The 17,975-nt window shown below is 37.1% G+C and overlaps 1 protein-coding gene across 2 annotated transcripts in view; it reads left to right on the top strand.

Annotated features, from left to right (window-relative positions):
- Positions 1–574: 574 nt before the first annotated feature.
- Positions 575–17,975, top strand: part of LOC106884505 (intermembrane lipid transfer protein VPS13B) — a 120,027-nt gene continuing 102,626 nt past the window's right edge. The window contains exons 1-7 of one of the 2 annotated variants that reach the window (XM_014935924.2): positions 575–783; positions 5,789–6,750; positions 8,865–9,076; positions 9,963–10,169; positions 11,875–12,106; positions 14,343–14,534; positions 16,844–17,022. In XM_014935924.2, the coding sequence (XP_014791410.2) occupies positions 5,826–6,750; positions 8,865–9,076; positions 9,963–10,169; positions 11,875–12,106; positions 14,343–14,534; positions 16,844–17,022 (1,947 nt within the window). In that variant the 5' untranslated portion in view covers positions 575–783; positions 5,789–5,825. Of the gene's footprint in view, positions 784–827; positions 944–5,788; positions 6,751–8,864; positions 9,077–9,962; positions 10,170–11,874; positions 12,107–14,342; positions 14,535–16,843; positions 17,023–17,975 lie in introns of those variants that run through there. The other variant, XM_052967034.1, reaches the window with a different exon arrangement.

The following is a 17,975-nucleotide window of genomic DNA, read 5'->3' as shown; positions in this document are numbered from 1 at the left end:
TCAAATTTGATACTTAAATCTGTTACGTTTAAAGTACTTATTTATGTCTACAAAAATGACTGGTTGGTAACGTGGCTCCTGTTTGTGGATCTACAGCTCTTTTCTATCTCAAAGTTGTGTTATAAGACCTAACATAATTTTACATGCACTTTTGACACTTCATCCTTTGGATCATGTTAATCATAAAGGGGAATAACTCCTGCTTTTGTTCTTTAGTATTTCGGTTGGACTCTCCCAGTAAGTTGGAAGTAAAATATAATAGAGAACAAGTCAAAATTATGATTAGTTTAATATTTTTAATAGAGAACAAGTGAAAATTACGATTATTGATTTGTAATTACTTTCAATGTAAAGTAATGCAATTTATCCATTTCCTTAAGAGAAATGCTTAAAATGGATATATTTACAAGTGTAAGGGAGATAAGTTACGAAAATTAAAATAGTCTGGATCCAAAGAGAAAATATGGAAATTATATAAAGAATTTTGATTGAGGAAAACATTTGAATATGTAATTAAAAAATAATACTTACCGGCACATTTATCCTCTTTATTGGCAAGAAATCTATCTCATGTATTTTGATGGTGAAAAAAAAGAGAGAGAATAAACTAATGATTCGGAAATAATTTAAAAGAGCGACATATTTTATATGGTAACCGCATGAGTTGGCAGTAGGTGATAAGTGTTTAAGAATCATGGTTGGAGAGAATGTGGCTGGCGTCTCTTCGGAGAGAGCCAGTCTATTTATTTATACGATACACATGATTTGAAACCAAATACTCAGGTACGTATGGTTATAAATGAACTGTAGAGACATAGGTGTTAATTAACCAGGACAGAAGAAAAGACTGTTAAAGGAATTTATTTATATTCAAAACAAAGAGAAAATGTAACGAATGCTTTGATCGCATTTCAATGTTTATCTTGATTACACACGAAAATATGTAAGTCAAGTTGATGACAAAATTATATCGTGACTCATTTATGTATTTATTCGCAAATGTCTCTGTTGTTTTTGCTATAATTACTTATCTATACTATAAGTATAAATGTAAATGTTATTTCAGTCGTGGCTAACATTTGACTGAAATTCGCTTGTATCCAGACTTTAGTTCATCTAGTTATTTATATTCAAGCAATTGTTCATCTAGTAACTAGATTCTAGTTATTTGAGTGAACGAAACAGTTTTATTAAGTGGAGATAGAAGTACGTTGGTCCGTTAGTTATATGGCCAAAGGCATTCCATTCTTGACCATCTCGTCTTTTTTTTACCTGCCCTGGTGTATCTAGTACTACATTCCTGCTGTTGTTTTGCTCCGCGTTAACCTGACAGAGCAGGCGTCCTGATCAAACCGTTTCACCTGTAACTTTATTTCTCTCGGACATTTAATATCTAAGAACTACGTTATTCTATGTGTACCTACTACCCTTTCAGGACAATAATGTGTAATCTGAAGAAAAATTGGCTTCCATAGACAGTTCAGCGACCCCGTAGAAGCTCCTTTGTTATGTATTTCCCTTTTTATGATGGGTATCATTTGAAATTTGGCTATGATTTATTTACAGCAGGTTCAGTGACCAAGTAGCGTCACCGGACTTGCTATAAAGTGTTGTTGATGTGTTCCGCTCCTGTTTGAAACCTTTTAATATAAATTACGTCATATTAGCGACGATGATATGAAGTTTACATCTGTCTCATAAACTTTATATCATCTCATTTACTTGCTTCTATAAACGTTAGACTGATGGCTGTATAAGAAATTATTGGTGTTGTAATATTAGTCCCCAGTTCTGCCCTGATTCTCCGGTTGCCAGCGGGCAACGTCATCTGTCGCCCTGTTGCTCTAGTTTGTGTCTGAGAAGAGATGGTACGATCACTTTACTCGGATATGATTTAACTTCCACCACCAATACTGACCATAACACTAAGTTATTATTAAATAACTACCAGTTTTGAACACCTCTCATTTCGAGGATTGCGTTGCTTAAAGTGTCTTAGTGCTATCTGAAATTTGGTTGCCATTTCTAGCAAGCTGAGAGACCGTGTTCAGGTATGGTCATTGGTGCATAGGAAGCAATATCTGTATTTTTTTTTACGCTACTACATTTCTGAGATCATATCCCAACGGTACCATCTGTGCCCGTTCATTCATTGATTCTGCTCTTCTTTTGAATCAAGAGGAAACGCCGTCCCGTCCACGTGCCGGGTGAATCCGTTCACAACAAATTTCTTCTTACTCTACCGCCGCCGCCACTACCACCACTGCTGCCGCCATAATACATTTACGTATCTTTTTGAAACTGAACATGGGTACTACTAAACCAGAGTGGTCCCGAACGCGCAGTCGCGCGTCCGTGCTAGCTAGTCGTGAGTGGTCGATCCTAACCCTATCCCTAAACCTAAACATATGTATTCATTTGCACACGCGCACTTTTTGTAGGATCGACCACTCACGACTAGCTAGCGCAGACGCGCGACTGCGCGGGTGCGCGTTCGGGACCACTCTGCTTTAGTAGTACCCTGAACATGGGTATATTATAGATGTTTAAATTGGTATTGGTGCAAATTCAGCATTTTTATCTCTTTGAGAATAGTGAATAACACACTCACACACAACGCGTGAGCGCGCGCACACACACACACACACACACACAATTCTGTCCACATTGTCATTCAGTCTGCTAGAAATAGCAGCCAATTCGCCAGATCTCCCTCAGGTCACACTCCACCACTCGAAAGAAAAGGAACACATTGGCAATCATTAATGCGACATGTCTGAAAAAATGAGATGAGATGGCCAGAACTGGAACGTCGTTGGTTATAGATTTGCTCTTGTCAGAGCTGATGTTTTGATGAACAATATTACCCCCACCGATTCCCCCCACTCACAATCATGCGCTCTCGCTCACAGTTGATCATAAGGTGAGTGTGTCAGCTTAGCTTGCTCACCTGTTTCACAAGCTGGCGTCTGATAAGTTCTTTGTTTTCATCTTTTCATCCTCACCTGCGGAAACAGATGACTTGATCTGTTTAAATGTAAACAAAGAACTTACTGAAAACAGTCCAGTATGCTTGCCTGTCTAGATCGATATATGCTTTACGGTACTTTTTTTCTGTCTTTTTTGTAATTGTTAGACTGTGACCATGCTAGGGCATCACCTTGAAAAATCGACCCCTGTACTTATTTTTTGTAAGTCTGGTACTTACTCTGTCGTTCTCTTTTGCCGAACCACCAAGTTACGGAGTTACAGGGACATAAAAATGTCCCTGTAACACGCTAACACTGGTTGTCAAACCCAATATACCCATCATGACTACCCGTCTAATAAGGGTACACCAGGCACATGTATCACAACCATATGTGCATGGCATAGTGATCTCATCAAGATAAACAGCGCATGCCCTTGCAAGTAGGGCCCAGTTGGAATTTTCTTCAGTCCATCCCACTTAAAAAGTCCCTCAGTGAGTGTTGCTTAAGGATGATGAACAAAACACCCAAGTTTCCCAAAGTGAATTGTTCAACCCCAAAGAATTCCTTTCAACATATGGCAGTGATATTCCCACACTACAGTCTGCTCATGCTCAGAGATGCACATGTTGTCAGTCACTAAGGAACATGCTCAGTTTGTTAAGGCAAGAAACTGACAAGCAAATCCATGCATTGAGCAGAATATTTGTTGTAGCCCATCTTTTTATACCAAGACAAAACATGTTTATGTAAACACTTCCAGTCAGTTAAAATCAGAAGCCATGAGAGTACAGCACTATAGATCGTATATTTACTTTAATGCAATTGCTGGAACGAGCAAAAGAGTACTGGTTGCCTCTGTGTGTTGTATTCATTAGGAGAAAACTTTCGATAGCATTGAAATCAACACAGTACTGCAAGCTCTCAGGAAACAAGGTGTGACAATACAATACGTCACCCTCCTCAGGGAGGCGAATACCAGGTGCACAACAAATATGGCCCTGTTATCAACAAAAAGGGTCTTTCAACTATCAGATGAACGTAATAAGCTGGCGCAAAGGAAAAATAGAAAATCTTAACAGACCAAATGGAAGGACAGACGAACATGAGAGAGAGAGAGAGAGAGAGAGAGAGAGAAACACACACACACTTCGAAGTTTGGCTATGTAACGTTCATCTTACTAAAATTGCATTGTTCATGTCTTATATATATTTAGTTGCGGTTCACCAGAGCAATATCACTACAAAGCAGGGTAATGGCATATTCTTGTGGTAAAGGAGTTTGTAGGGAAAAAGAAGCTCTAGACTAAGCAACAGTAGAGAAGTTAAAGAAGGAGAGGAAGAAAGTAAACTTTTATTGGATGCAAGTAGAAAGAAAGGGATGCTAAAGACATTTCTGGTGAAACTATTGGTGTGGCTAATTGGATTATTGATTGTTTATATGTTATTGTTAGGTTTCATATTTGTATGTAAATACAGGTCACATTCAGTGTTTTCTACAGGAGTCTTTGTTGAGTATGAAAAGGTAGCTTCTGCTAGGTTGGATGTATTTAGTGTTGAAAATTAATGGCTGGTTGTTTTGGCTAATGCTAGGGCCCATTCAAACATGTATGTAGATATAGGTATGATGGGTAAGACTTGCCAAGCAGCACAGCTCAGGGATAAGCAAATTTCTGTGACTTGCCTTTAACTTTTATCATGCTGCTGATAATTTCCTCTAAGTCAAAAGCTTCATCCCCTAATGATTGAACAGAAAATGCCTAAACATGAGTCTGTTTATTCAAATGTCCACAGTGTCTTTATTTGTAACCAGATTACTATGAAAATTGGTAGTATCACAGAAAAGATGCAGTTTTTTATGTAAATAATCATATATGTTAAAAATAATGTTGTGCTTATTTGGGTGTTGTTTATTTATATAACAATTACTAAAAACAAGTACTCTTGTTTGGAAACTGTTGAGGGTTGATAACAAGAAAAGCATCTGGCCATGGAAAACTCTTCCGCAACACATTTAATCTGACTCATGCTAGCATGACAAAGTGGACATTGAATGATGGTATATGTATATACATGTATTATCATTTCATATTTGCATTTCCTGTTGGTGTACGTTTGATGGGTTGGCATGATTTGAGATTTCTTTTCTAATTTTAGTACAGATTCAGTTATAAGAACAAGGTCGTTCACATAGAGGAGTTCCCATGAACAGCTAGTTTTAAACATCCCTGTTTAAGGACATTGATAAGTAAGAAGGGACTGAGAGCTGAGCCCTGGTGAACACTTACCTGCACATTAAATTCATCACTGTACTCATTGATATATCTTGCCTTACCGACCAAGGAGGCTCTCACCTGTCATTTACCTACTTGTAGCTCCTGCAGCTGCAACCAGAGTGAGGGAGTGAGGGATCCTGTTGATGGTTTTCTCCTGGTCAATGAAAGCCAGGTACAGCAATTTGCTCTCAGCCAAATACTTCTGCAGTTGCCTTACTAAGAAGAGAGCATCAGTAATACTTCTTCTAAGCACAGAACCAGACTGCATCTCATCTTGTCTAACTTTCTTCCTAATTAATTGAACTATGGTTCTTTCCAAAAGTAACAAAATACAGTAAAAGAGTCAGCACAGAGTTGAAAATGCGTGCAAATTTTAGGGGTTCAGTTTCTGAGGGAATCTGTTACAAGTCCATCTAAACTGTGTCGACATTGAAAAGTAAATGCTGCTGCTGATTCTATATTATTTACCATGTATATCACCTGTGTGACACACACACACACCTGTACATGCTACTTGTAACATAATTTTTTTTTGTTTTTCAGTGTTATCTACCTTGAACTTTCCTAAGACTGAGTCACTATGTTCAAGATTGAATCCTATATTGCCCCACTCTTGATGGGATATGTAGATAAGTATGTGAAACTACGTCCTGAAGATTTCCAGCTATCCCTCTGGGGTGGGGATGCTGTTTTGAACAACCTTAATTTGCGGCTCGATGCCATTGAACAAGCAATTAATTTACCTATCAGCTTCAAAAGTGGACACATCCATGAACTTCATCTTCATGTACCATGGACACGGCTTGGATCAGAACCTGTTGTGATTACTGTCAACACCATTGAATGTATTGTCAGGTTAAAAGATAGCACTTGGGATAGTGACAAGAGAAGTTCTAAATCAGAGAGCTCTACCAGGTCTACACCACAGACTTTAAAGATTAAACCTAAGAAGCAACCTGTAGAGGAAGAGCTTCCACCTGGGTACCTTCAGAGCCTTGTCAACAAAGTCATCAACAATGTCAATATTATTGTTAATAATCTCATACTGAAGTTTGTTGAAGATGACATTGTTTTGTCTGTAAATGTCAAGTCTGCAGAGTGCTACAGTGTCAGTCCTGGCTGGAACCGTGCATTCGTTGAGGTCACTCCAGCCGAACTGATTTTACGAAAAGTGATAAATTTTTGTGACTTGACAGTTTGTTTAGACAAATGTGATAGCAGTGGTCGAATTGAAATTTACCAGGAGCCACTACTGTACCGTTGTTCCCTCAGTTGTCGTATGCACCTGACCTACCAAAGTCCTCACTCTAAGTTGCCATTAATTACCAAAGTGAACATCCTTTGTGAGAAACTCGATGTGTCTCTGACAGACCTACAGCTACCCCTTGTTGTCCGGCTTATTGAGCTGTGTTTGGCACTCTACTATGGAACCTTGCAATTACCAAATGAAGACAGTGACAGTAATGTGGAGCCTGACTCGCAAGAAGTTTTTCGGCAGTCAGCCGGTAAGTGGTTTTTATTGTATTTTTTTTTTTTCTCTTTGCTGTTTGTAGAAATGTTGTCCCATATTGGAATAACTGAAATTATTTTTGTTGGAGCAATTGTTTTTCTAGCAGGATGCTCTTCCTGCTACTAACCACTGAATTGTGCATGGCACCTGCAACCTTGCAGGAGAAATGAAGCTTGTAGAGTTACTTCCCTCGTCTGAGGTCTTAACTTATTGTGGATCCAATTAAACTCATGGTGATGTAGATTGTATCCATCATGCTACCCAAACAGCCCTGTCTACAATGAAAATACTATATTCCTTAATAACTTGATGCTGTTATAGTACCTATTTATCATAAATATGACAAATTCTTCTGTAATAATAGCTGGAGACATTTATCTGTAAATTTAGCAGATTATGTTGACAGCTATGATGATATAATGTAGAAATGTTGTACAGTATTATGAAAGCGTGGAGGTACAATGGCCCAGTGGTTAGGGCAGCGGACTCGTTGTCATAGGATCACGGATTCGATTCCCAGACCGGGTGTTGTGAGTGTTTATTGAGCGAAAACACCTAAAGCTCCACGAATCTCCGGCAGGGGATGGTGGCGAACCCTGCTGTACTCTTTCACCACAACTTTCTCTCACTCTTCCTGTTGTGCCTGTAATTCAAAGGGTCAGCCTTGTCACACTGTGTCACACTGAATATCCCCGAGAACTACGTTAAGGGTACCCGTATCAGTGGAGTGCTCAGCCACTTGCACGTTAATTTCACGAGCAGGCTGTTCCGTTGTTCGGATCAACTGGAACCCTCGACGTCGTAAGCGACGGAGTGCCAACACGCACATTATGTGACTTTAGAGAGGAAATAATCTAATCTAATCATCAACATGCGAGTCTTCTTCGTTTTCATAATCTTTATTTACTTATCCAAGGCTTATAACACTGATATATTCTACATTCTGTACTACTTAAATATGCCCCCTCATTAATTTTACTAGGATTTGCAATGAAATTATATTTGGATAATCAAAGTCTAAACATTTCCACATATAAATCATTGTAAGACTGCTGTGTTGTGGTGCTTCTATTTTTCACTGACTCCTTCCTGTGTATTACTGAGAGTGTCTACAAGGTGCTGAGTACAGCAGTATGCATTAGGCTAGATGGTATTCTACTTAATATCAAAAGGTCCTGAAGAATGACCAAAACTTTCTGGAGAACATAGAATCATATTCTTGAACTGTGCTATGTTGTTTGATATGTATCTACACCATTGTCATATTACCAGCTTGTTAATAAGGTAATTTGTTGTTTAATTTATGGATTGCAATATGTATAAAACAGCAGTAACAGTGGAATTCCTGTACTTCCAGTGACAGTGGGAAGTAGATCATCAGTGACCAGCCTCTAAATGAATGATGAAACATTTTGATGCATACCAATATATATATATATATATATATATATATATATTCTTACTATTATGAACTAATCATAATGCAAAAGTGAATATAATGGTGTATGTTTGTTTTTAATGCCTACAATGATTCTACCCCAATACAATTGTTTGAGTCTTAAACCACAATCTCAGATCAACACACATGGTAAACAAATGAAACTGAAAGTCATATACATTATATTTTAAGGAATTGGTAAGTTTCCTCTCTGGAGTAATGTAAATGTAAAGAGTTACGAAATTTTGTTCAAAAACAAGCTTTTGTTAAGTTTCTTGTCTTAACTGTAAGTGAAAGCAATTGTAATGGATTGATCTGAATACATTGCATAGACTTACGAAGCTGACAAACAGCAGGAAAGCAATGATGAAATTGGTAAATGCTCAGAGATACTAAGAGATGTAGGTTCTAGTTCCCCTGTAGCTTTTGTATTTTTCTTCTCTATTGTTATGTCCTGTATTCAGCAACACATTTGATGTATAGAAATTTGTGTGTGAGCTCTTTCTCTATAATTTTTATGTGTCCTGTATTCAACATCACATTTAATGTATCCAAATTTTTGTGTGCATATTTGCACATGTGCATGTGCAATTAAAAAATAATCAACATAAATTGTTATTATTAGAATTTCAAGAAACTATCCTAAAAATTTCAATTTCTCTTATATTTAGTCTTGGCAGAAAGCCAGGAAGAATCTGCCTTTTCAGAATATGATGATCAAGGTTGGGCATCTTGGGCATGGTCTTTTGTTCCTCAAATATTACCAGAAGATTATGAAGAAGAAGAGGAGGAGGAAGACTCCTTAAATAAACCTCGAAAAAAACCATCTCCTGCTGTCCTGTGCATAGGATTTTATATAAAAAATGCATCTGTCATGTTAAAGGTTTGTCTTAGTTTAATTTTCCATTATATTTTATTGGAATTCTTGAAAAAATTTCTTAAAATTCTATTTAATGTTTTACTTGGAAAAGAAAGTTGCTTCATTTTGCTGATATACTTCACTTTTTCTTGTTCAATTCACCCAACTGTAAACAAGCTAATGAGGAACATTCTGTGTTCACATATGCTACAAATACTAATGACACCTGGTTCAAATCATACCCTATGATCTTAAAGAAGCAAAGATATATTAGGTAATGTAGTTTTAAAGAAAAAAACGGAAAACTGATGTGATGGTCATGGCTGCAATACCTTTGATTATACATCTGCTCAATCTGGAGGCTGAGCAGAGAATAAACAACAATAATTTGGCTGTAAATAGATGCTATTATACTTCATTACTCCTTATTGTAAGGTTGTCACTGTATTATTGATAAATGTTTTATTAGCTCAGAGTGATAGATTCTATGTGGCCTCTTTTAAGAAGTCATGTACTAACAGGGACCATCTTATGGTGGTCCCTATTATTCTTATAGTTTGCAAACACAGCAGAGTAGAGATTAACTCCCAGCTAGTTCAGTCCATGACATAGTTTAATACCCAGTTGTAGCCATTTTCTTCCATTTCGCTGCTGGTCAATGGATAACTGTTAATTATGCAAAGCTAATAAAGACATTGCTTTGTACCAGTCTTAAAAATAAGTACTGGAGTTGATCTGACCAAGTAAACCTCTCACGGTGGTGCCCCAACATGGCCACAGTCAAATGGAACAAGTTAAAGAATAAAAGAATGATATCTGTCTCATGTAAATGAAATTGTTAAAGTATTTTATGTTTGTAAATATTAAGATGATTAAGATTGAAAATTAAGGTTTCTATTTTCTTTTTCAGTTGACAGAAACTGTAAGAGAGGCTGTGCATTTTGGTCCAAGTCGGGTCTTGTTTCGACCTTTCATCTTTGTGGAGGCAGGTGGCCTTGCTGTCAGTGTGGTTCTTTATGGCCATTCCTACCTGGATGTTCAGTGTGGAATAACACATATTTGTATGACAAGTCAGGGTCCGTGTGTGTGTACTTCAGTGTGTAATGAAAACATCAGTGTAAGTCATACCTGTGTTTATCTTATTGCATTCAGAGCATCATTGTCACCATCCCCATCATTGTTTTCAACATTCTCATCATCTTTATGTTTGCTTTCCATACCAGCAAGGGTTGGATGGGTCAATTTCAATACTGTGTGTCTTCATATGTTGCAGTCCTTCATTATTCTCCATTGTGTAGTTCCTCATTCTGATACCTGTCTCACCACTTGTGCCAATGTCTTTTTTGATTCTCCCTCCCTGCAGGCTCCTTCTTCTTGTATCATTTGATATGTTTCACCCACATATCATTCTTTGTATGCACCACATATCTGTATCATTGCGGTCTTCATCTCTATACACATTGACTAAGACCTCTGATGAGTGCTGTCATTTATTTGGGCTCACATTACACATCCACTGAAGCATGCTTGCTTCATTTGTTTCCAACCTTTGTATATCCTTCACATTATCACGCATGTTGTTCAGTTTAGAGGTATGAGGAGATACTATATGAAATAACATTTAATTAGAACACTTTTAATAACACTCATGTAAAGAGAAATGATTTTTGTTTCAGCTTCCAGTTTCTGCAGTTTATAACTTCATCATAAACTATATCCTCCCCCTCCCCCATTCACTTGTACCACCCCCATACTCTTACAATCTCTACCCACCTTTCTTGATCCTTCTGTCATTAAACTCTCTTCTGTTTATCTTCTTGGATATGTTACCTTGAGGGTACACTCTTGCTCCTCATCACTATCATCTTTACTTCTCTTTCTGGCTCCACTCTATCCATCCCACCCATGTATATATATATATATATATATATAGTGCCAAGGAGGCAAACTTTTTGTAACAGTTCTACTGGCACTCTATTCCAATTTCCTTTATATTCCTCTTGATGTCTTCTGATACTATCCCCAAGGACCCAACAGTAATTGGTACTATCTTCACCTTCTTCATTTTCCATAGCTGGGCTATATCGTACTTCAGAGGGTTGTATTTATCTATTTCTTTGCCTTCCTTCTTGACTATTTGTGTGTCAAAGGGACATGCAACATATATAACATATGTGGTGCACATTGTCCACCACCACTAGGTCCAGTCTGTTATGCTCTAACACCTAATCTGTTTGGATTGGGAAATCTCAGAGGATTTTGCAAGTCTCCAACTCCACCGCTCTCTGCGGTTTGTGCTCATACCACGTTTTGCCTCTCTCTAGCCCCCACTGTTTGCTCAGTTTTCAATATAACACTTTCGCTACCTGTTCATGTTGCCACAACTTGTTGTCATTTTGGGCAAGTGTAGGGTATTCATTTGTGATATGGGCAATGGTTTCATCCACTCTATTACAGATGCAGCACAGTGGAGACACTTATTAATTAAGGTGGCAAGCTGGCAGAATCATTAGCAAACCAGGGGAAATGCTTAGCGGCATTTCATCTGTCCTTCCATTCTTAGTTCAAATTCCAACTAGGTCCACTTTGTCTTTCATCCTTTCGAGTCATTAAAATGAATACCAGTTGAGTACTAGGGTTGATGTAATTGACTAGTCCCCTTACTCCAAAATTTCAGGCTTTGTACCCATAGTAGAAAGTATTATTATTATTATTGTTATTGTTGTTGTTGTTGTTATTATTATTATTATTATTATTATTATTATTATTATTATTATTATTATTATTATTATTATTATTATTATTATCATCTTCTTCTGTAGTCTCTAACGCTCATGAAAGGAGGTGAATCTATTGATAACGATGGATCCCTTTGTTACCTAACCAATTCATTGTTTGATATCGCCTGTGCTGAGAATGTTCTTCAAACACCATCCTTTATAACTGATTTTGATAAACATGTTGAAGTCTACACGGAACAGTATGGAATGCAAAAGTTTGGTCTCTTTTGGTTCGACTACCTTTATACTGTAATTGAACCAGAACGGAAAGCAGGTCAGTAAATTGAACTTTTTTCGTTTTATTTTAATGATTTATTCAGGAGTAAGTGTCTGAGCCTGTAACTTTTGCAGGTTTCTCAAGACTGCTGGGGATGGTCATGTTAGAAAAGGAATAGGATGAGTAGGGAATTCTAGAAGGATGATGCTCTGGGAAGGAAGGATTGGTTAAAGTGATTAGTGTGGCACAGGTGTGGGTGGTAGGGAAATGATATGAATATAAGTACTAGCAGATGTGAGATGTGCTATTATAGTAGTGGTAGAAAGGGCAAAATGAGGAGACTGCACATCTGTGATGTTAAATGATTGAAGTGTGTTGATAGTGATTCCATGTCAATGGTTTGGGAGGCTTTCTTTTGCATATTTGTTTGTGTTAGCAGCTGCACTGTCTCAGATGCAGGAGCTGTATTTCATTGTGAGTCTATGTTGTTGGCACTCCGTCGCTTTACGACGTCGAGGGTTCCAGTTGATCCGATCAACGGAACAGCCTGCTCATGAAATTAACGTGCAAGTGGCTGAGCACTCCACAGACATGTGTACCCTTAATGTAGTTCTTGAGGATATTCAGCGTGACACAGTGTGACAAGGCTGACCCTTTGAATTACAGGCACAACAGAAACAGGAAGTAAGAGTGAGAGAAAGTTGTGGTGAAAGAGTACAGCAGGGTTCGCCACCATCGTGGAGCTTTAGGTGTTTTCACTCAATAAACACTCACAACACCCGGTCTGGGAATCGAAACCGCGAGTCCGCTGCCCTAACCACTGGGCCATTGCGCCTCCACTGTGAGTCTATATAGTATTAGGGAACAGCTTTATTGTCTAAACCATTAACTGACTGAAACCAAACTTTTTGTTTGTGAAAATGTTCTTCCATGTGTTATCAGTGAACAACCTACAATTACTGAATGTTGCTTCACACTATCAGTGAACGGTTAACGACTATTATTCTTCGGTGTTAATTCATGTTATCAGTGAGCACAGATAAAAAACAGGTCTACAGAATCCCAGTAAAGAAAGATTAATGACTTGTAGGGACATAGTATTTTGTTATGCAACCATAATATACCACAAAGTATATTAAACATTTTTATAAGTCAATACCATGTCATGCTGTGTTAGCAGTGCTATTAAATCACTTGTTAGGGTTATCTCTACAGATTTTCTATAGAAATTACAGACGACACTGGCGTAGGAGTGGCTGTGTGGTAAGTAGCTCCTCTATGCTGATGACCTTGCTCTGGTAGCTGAGTTACTACCAGAACTAGAGAAGTATCAGGTGTGAAAGCAAGATCTGGAATTGAAGGAATTTAAAGTCAATCTAGCAAAAGCCAAAATCTTACTAAGTAGGAAGGCAGACAAATCACAGGTAGATGGCCCTGCTTGATCTGTAGAAAAGGTGTATGTAGAAACTCCATAAGATGTACACAGTGTAAGCTATGGACACATAAGAGGTGCAGTAATATCAAAGGAAGACTAACTGGGAAGATAGTTTTTTTGTGTGGCAGATACACAGGGGCAATAAACACTGAAGATGTTCAGAAAACATTAAATCACATGCCAGGGGTAAAAACTAGAAGTAGTTGATGGCTTCCGTTACCTAGGTGACCAAGTCATTTGTGGTGGTGGTGGGGGTTCTGAGAGCATAGCTGCTAGAATAAGAATAGCCTGGGGAAAGTTCAGAAAGCTCATACCTCTGCTGGTCAGAATGGTACCGGAAGAATATTTTTCGTCACGGATAAGTGAATTTTGGAAGAGAGGCCTTGCAAGTCTACCACATAGATGGAAAAGCATTGTAGAAAATGAAGGAGAGTATATTTCAGATTAAAAAAGAACATTGTTTATTTTAGTTTTGAAAAATAAAAGAAATATAAAAAAAAACCTCATTATTTATGGGATGACCCAATATACGTACATATTTCAAGGAAAACACAGGAATTAGCTGTTAGATCAACATTAAGCTGGTAATAGTTATTTGATTAGTTTATGTCTCATTTTGTTTGTTAGAAGTTTCATCCACTAATTCACTGTATTTCTGAGAGCAAAAGTGAGAAGGGAATATCTGTGCATCTCATGCAGATAAATATCATAAGGTATTTTTGGCTGAAAGCATTGGTTTATGAGTTGTCTTGCTGATGTTTTCATGTTTTTGCTGATATATGTTATATAATTATAAAATATAATAAAATAACTGTTAATGGATTCATCAAGCATTGATTTCTTTCATTGTTATTGTAGGTAGCAAATCTTCAACATCTAGTGATGCCAACAGTACAGAAAATGTAGCCAACATCCGTGAGAATGCCCTGCTGACATTTCTGTTGGGTTCTGTTATTGTCAATGTATCCAGTTCTTTTGTCCATCGTTTACAGAAAGTGTTTTATTGTGCCACTGACCATGAATACGAGCCTTACAGTCTTCCGAAAACAGGTACTTTAACAATTGTTTGCTTCAGTTCTTCATCATTCTGTTTTATTTCCATAAAAGATTAGACTACTGCTTGTTATTGTTTAACTCTAATTCAACTTAGATTGTCCAGACTTATGATTAAAGACTCCAGCCATGACTGCTATGTCTTTTATTCAAGTATAGTGTATTTAAGACTACTTTATTCAGTGTGAGCTATTTTTAAGATGATAGATTATGAGTTATGTGATATTTCTGGCAAGTTGATTGACTATGCAGAGGCTCTCTTCAATTGCTTGTGGTTATTTGTTATGTATAAATGATTGAAGTCTTAGTTATTGCTCTGCACAGTTTCACAGATACAATGGATTACAAATATACTTTTATTGCACATTTATAAACTCTGTGGTAATTCTCATTATCCGATCAGTCATAAAATAACCTTTGAAGAATTCACATGAAATATTCAGTCAGTTCAATTTAATGGAGTTCATACTACTGCAAGCTATACCTTGTGGAAGAGTCAGTTTTACAATGCTTGCAAGAGTGAACTGTTTCTATTCTTTTGAATTATTTACAGTCAGGTAGAAAGAACTATTTGAAACTGAAGTGTTTAGGTTATAAAGTCTTGTAGTTGCATATAAATATATGGGGGTTTAAGCTGTAAAACATAAAATTTTCAGATTGGGAAATAAATTGGTTGACTTCTTTGTTCTAAAATATGCATTATTAAATAAATTATGAGTAAATAAAGTTATGAGAGTTAGGGTTAGTATTTAGAAGTTTGGATTTAGGATTGGGGTTTAGAGTTAGAATTTAGGGATATTGGTTAGAATTAAGTTTTAAGTTATAGTTACAATTATGTTAATGAAATTTAATAACATTTTATCCCTCAAAAATATACCAATAACTATGAATGATCTTTTCATGGAGATAGCGTAGTATGAATTAACAAAAAATTTAATTTCAAATTGGGGTTTAGCTGCTATTTCTTAAAGGAAGACATGCTGTCTGTGTTCCTTAATGCTCAACATTTTGAAAAACATTTCAGTCACAACCATCTCCCAATCTTTTTGCAGAATTACAGTTTTATTCTCTCATCCTACCCTTGGGACCTTTTGCTTTCTCATAACTATTTTAATAAGGAATATATGTTTGCCTGTCCAGAAAAATCAACCAACTTTTTTTCCATTTTGAAAATTTTGTTTTAGAATTACAAACTCTGTAATATCTACTGTAGATAACATTTTCTTTTTACAGTTTCTGTTATATTTCTTCTAGACAGTATAAATGAAACATTTTTTGTTTTTGAAAATTTGGGCATTGCATATTGTGGAAGCAATTATTTTTTACAATAAGATGTCGTTCTTAGCACTAATCGTTTATTTGGGAAGTATGCATGGAATTTGTTTGTCTGTCATAAGGCTGATAAATTTATCTTGTTTAGGGACATAGCACACTAACTGTAGTTTGAATCCATAACCTTTTGATCAACATGTCTAGAATCTTAAATTTACAGCCATTATTTGTTTTCATATATTTGTCATGGTTGTATTTTTTCAAGCCCTTCCAGGCTCCCGAGATTAGTGTGACTGTGCTCATTAGCAAGTCAATATTCACTGAAAAACATGAGCAGGAAGAGAACCAAGTGTATATTTGAAATTATTGCAACAAAATAAACTCTTCTAAACACACTCAAGTACCAGGTGGTGTGTTAGGCTTGCCACTCATTGTACTTTTCAATCATCATCATTGTCCTCCTCATCATCATCAGTTACTGTCCACTTTTCCATATTTGCATGGTTTGAGTTGAGATAGATTTTCTATGACCAGATGCCCTTCCTGTTACTAACCATCACCTGTTTCCAAGTAAGGTTCTATTTTCCCATGGCCATACATGTTTTTCACAGACGAATGGAAATGAATGACATCACTTGTGTGACAATAGCACTCATTTACAATCATCAAATGATGTCAACACAAGAGGACACACAAACTCCACCACACCGTATATATATATAAATATATGTATATATGTATATATGAAATTATGTTATCTTCAAAGTAATTTGATGAAATGCATGTATGTTTTATAATGCATAAAATACCACACATGTTATATATATGGCTTCTTTCAATTTCCATCGAACAAATCTACACCTAAGGTTTAAAGGCCTGTGCAGAAGGACTGAACCTGAAACCATATAGTTGGGAAACAAACTTTTTAACTACACAGCCATGTCTTTGCCTTGTCTATTGTATACTTTATATGTACTGAAAATATCTCTGCATTTTTTTTATTGGTTTAAATTTATCTTGCTCACTTTGATCAGAATTGCTCAATGACAACAGTCCTTTGCCGACGGTGGACCAAGTAAAGCACCTTGAGGAGTATACACCTATCAGAACATACAATGTAACTGTGTTGGAGCCAAAGATATATATTTTTGCAGCTGAGCACCCCCAGAAAACTATCCAAAAGCACAAACGTCAAACGACAAGAAGTAGCCGGGTGAGTAGAAGTATTTTTGTAATAAAACATCTGTGTGCACAGTTAATGTAAGAGATGTAACTAAATATACTAACATATATCTTTAGTCTTCTCTTCACAACACACACTACACTAGAGGCCACAACATGGTCACTCACACTTCAACCCCCATTTCTGACCATCTGCTATTCTCCTTTCACTCTACCTTGTATCTAGAGATGCTCTGGCATCAAGTCACCACCTTGTCTTCTTTCCAGCTACTCCCACCTACTCTTATATAATATGGGATAGCCATGTATCTCTTCTATAGCAAGGCACCAGCGCTGTCCGCTATCATACTTTTTAGGGCCTCACCATCTTACATACAACCACCTCAATATCCTTTCCTCCTGCTTAGTCTAGGAGACTTCTTTCCCTTTATTATTTTTCTTTTCCTTCTACTCTACTATTTTGTCTTGCATGTTACATGGTGACCTCACTAGTACTGACAGCAGGCAAAAGGCACCTAGCCCACACTGGAAAGTGGTAGACATTTGGAAAGGCATCCAGCAGTAGGAACCATGCCAAAGCTGACATTGGAGATCAATGTAACCTTACAGCTCATCAGATACTGTCAAACCATCTAACTCATGCATAGAAAACATTTGTTAAATGATGATGAGAACAATAATGATGGTCTCTTTCAAATCACACACCCTCAACCTTAGAAAAAGAATGAGACACAGACATATATATATATATATATATATAAATATACATCATCATCATCATCATCATCATCATCGTTTAACGTCCGCTTTCCACGCCAGCATGGGTTGGACGATTTGACTGAGGACTGGTGAAACCGGATGGCAACACCAGGCTCCAGTCTGATTTGGCAGAGTTTCTACAGCTGGATGCCCTTTCTAACGCCAACCACTCAGAGTGTAGTGGGTGCTTTTGCGTGTCACCCGCACGAAAACGGCCACGCTCGA

The sequence above is a fragment of the Octopus bimaculoides genome, chromosome 4 (genome assembly GCF_001194135.2).
Source record: "Octopus bimaculoides isolate UCB-OBI-ISO-001 chromosome 4, ASM119413v2, whole genome shotgun sequence".
NCBI classification, from domain to species: Eukaryota; Metazoa; Mollusca; class Cephalopoda; order Octopoda; family Octopodidae; genus Octopus; species Octopus bimaculoides.
This window is presented reverse-complemented; position numbering and strand designations above follow the sequence as displayed.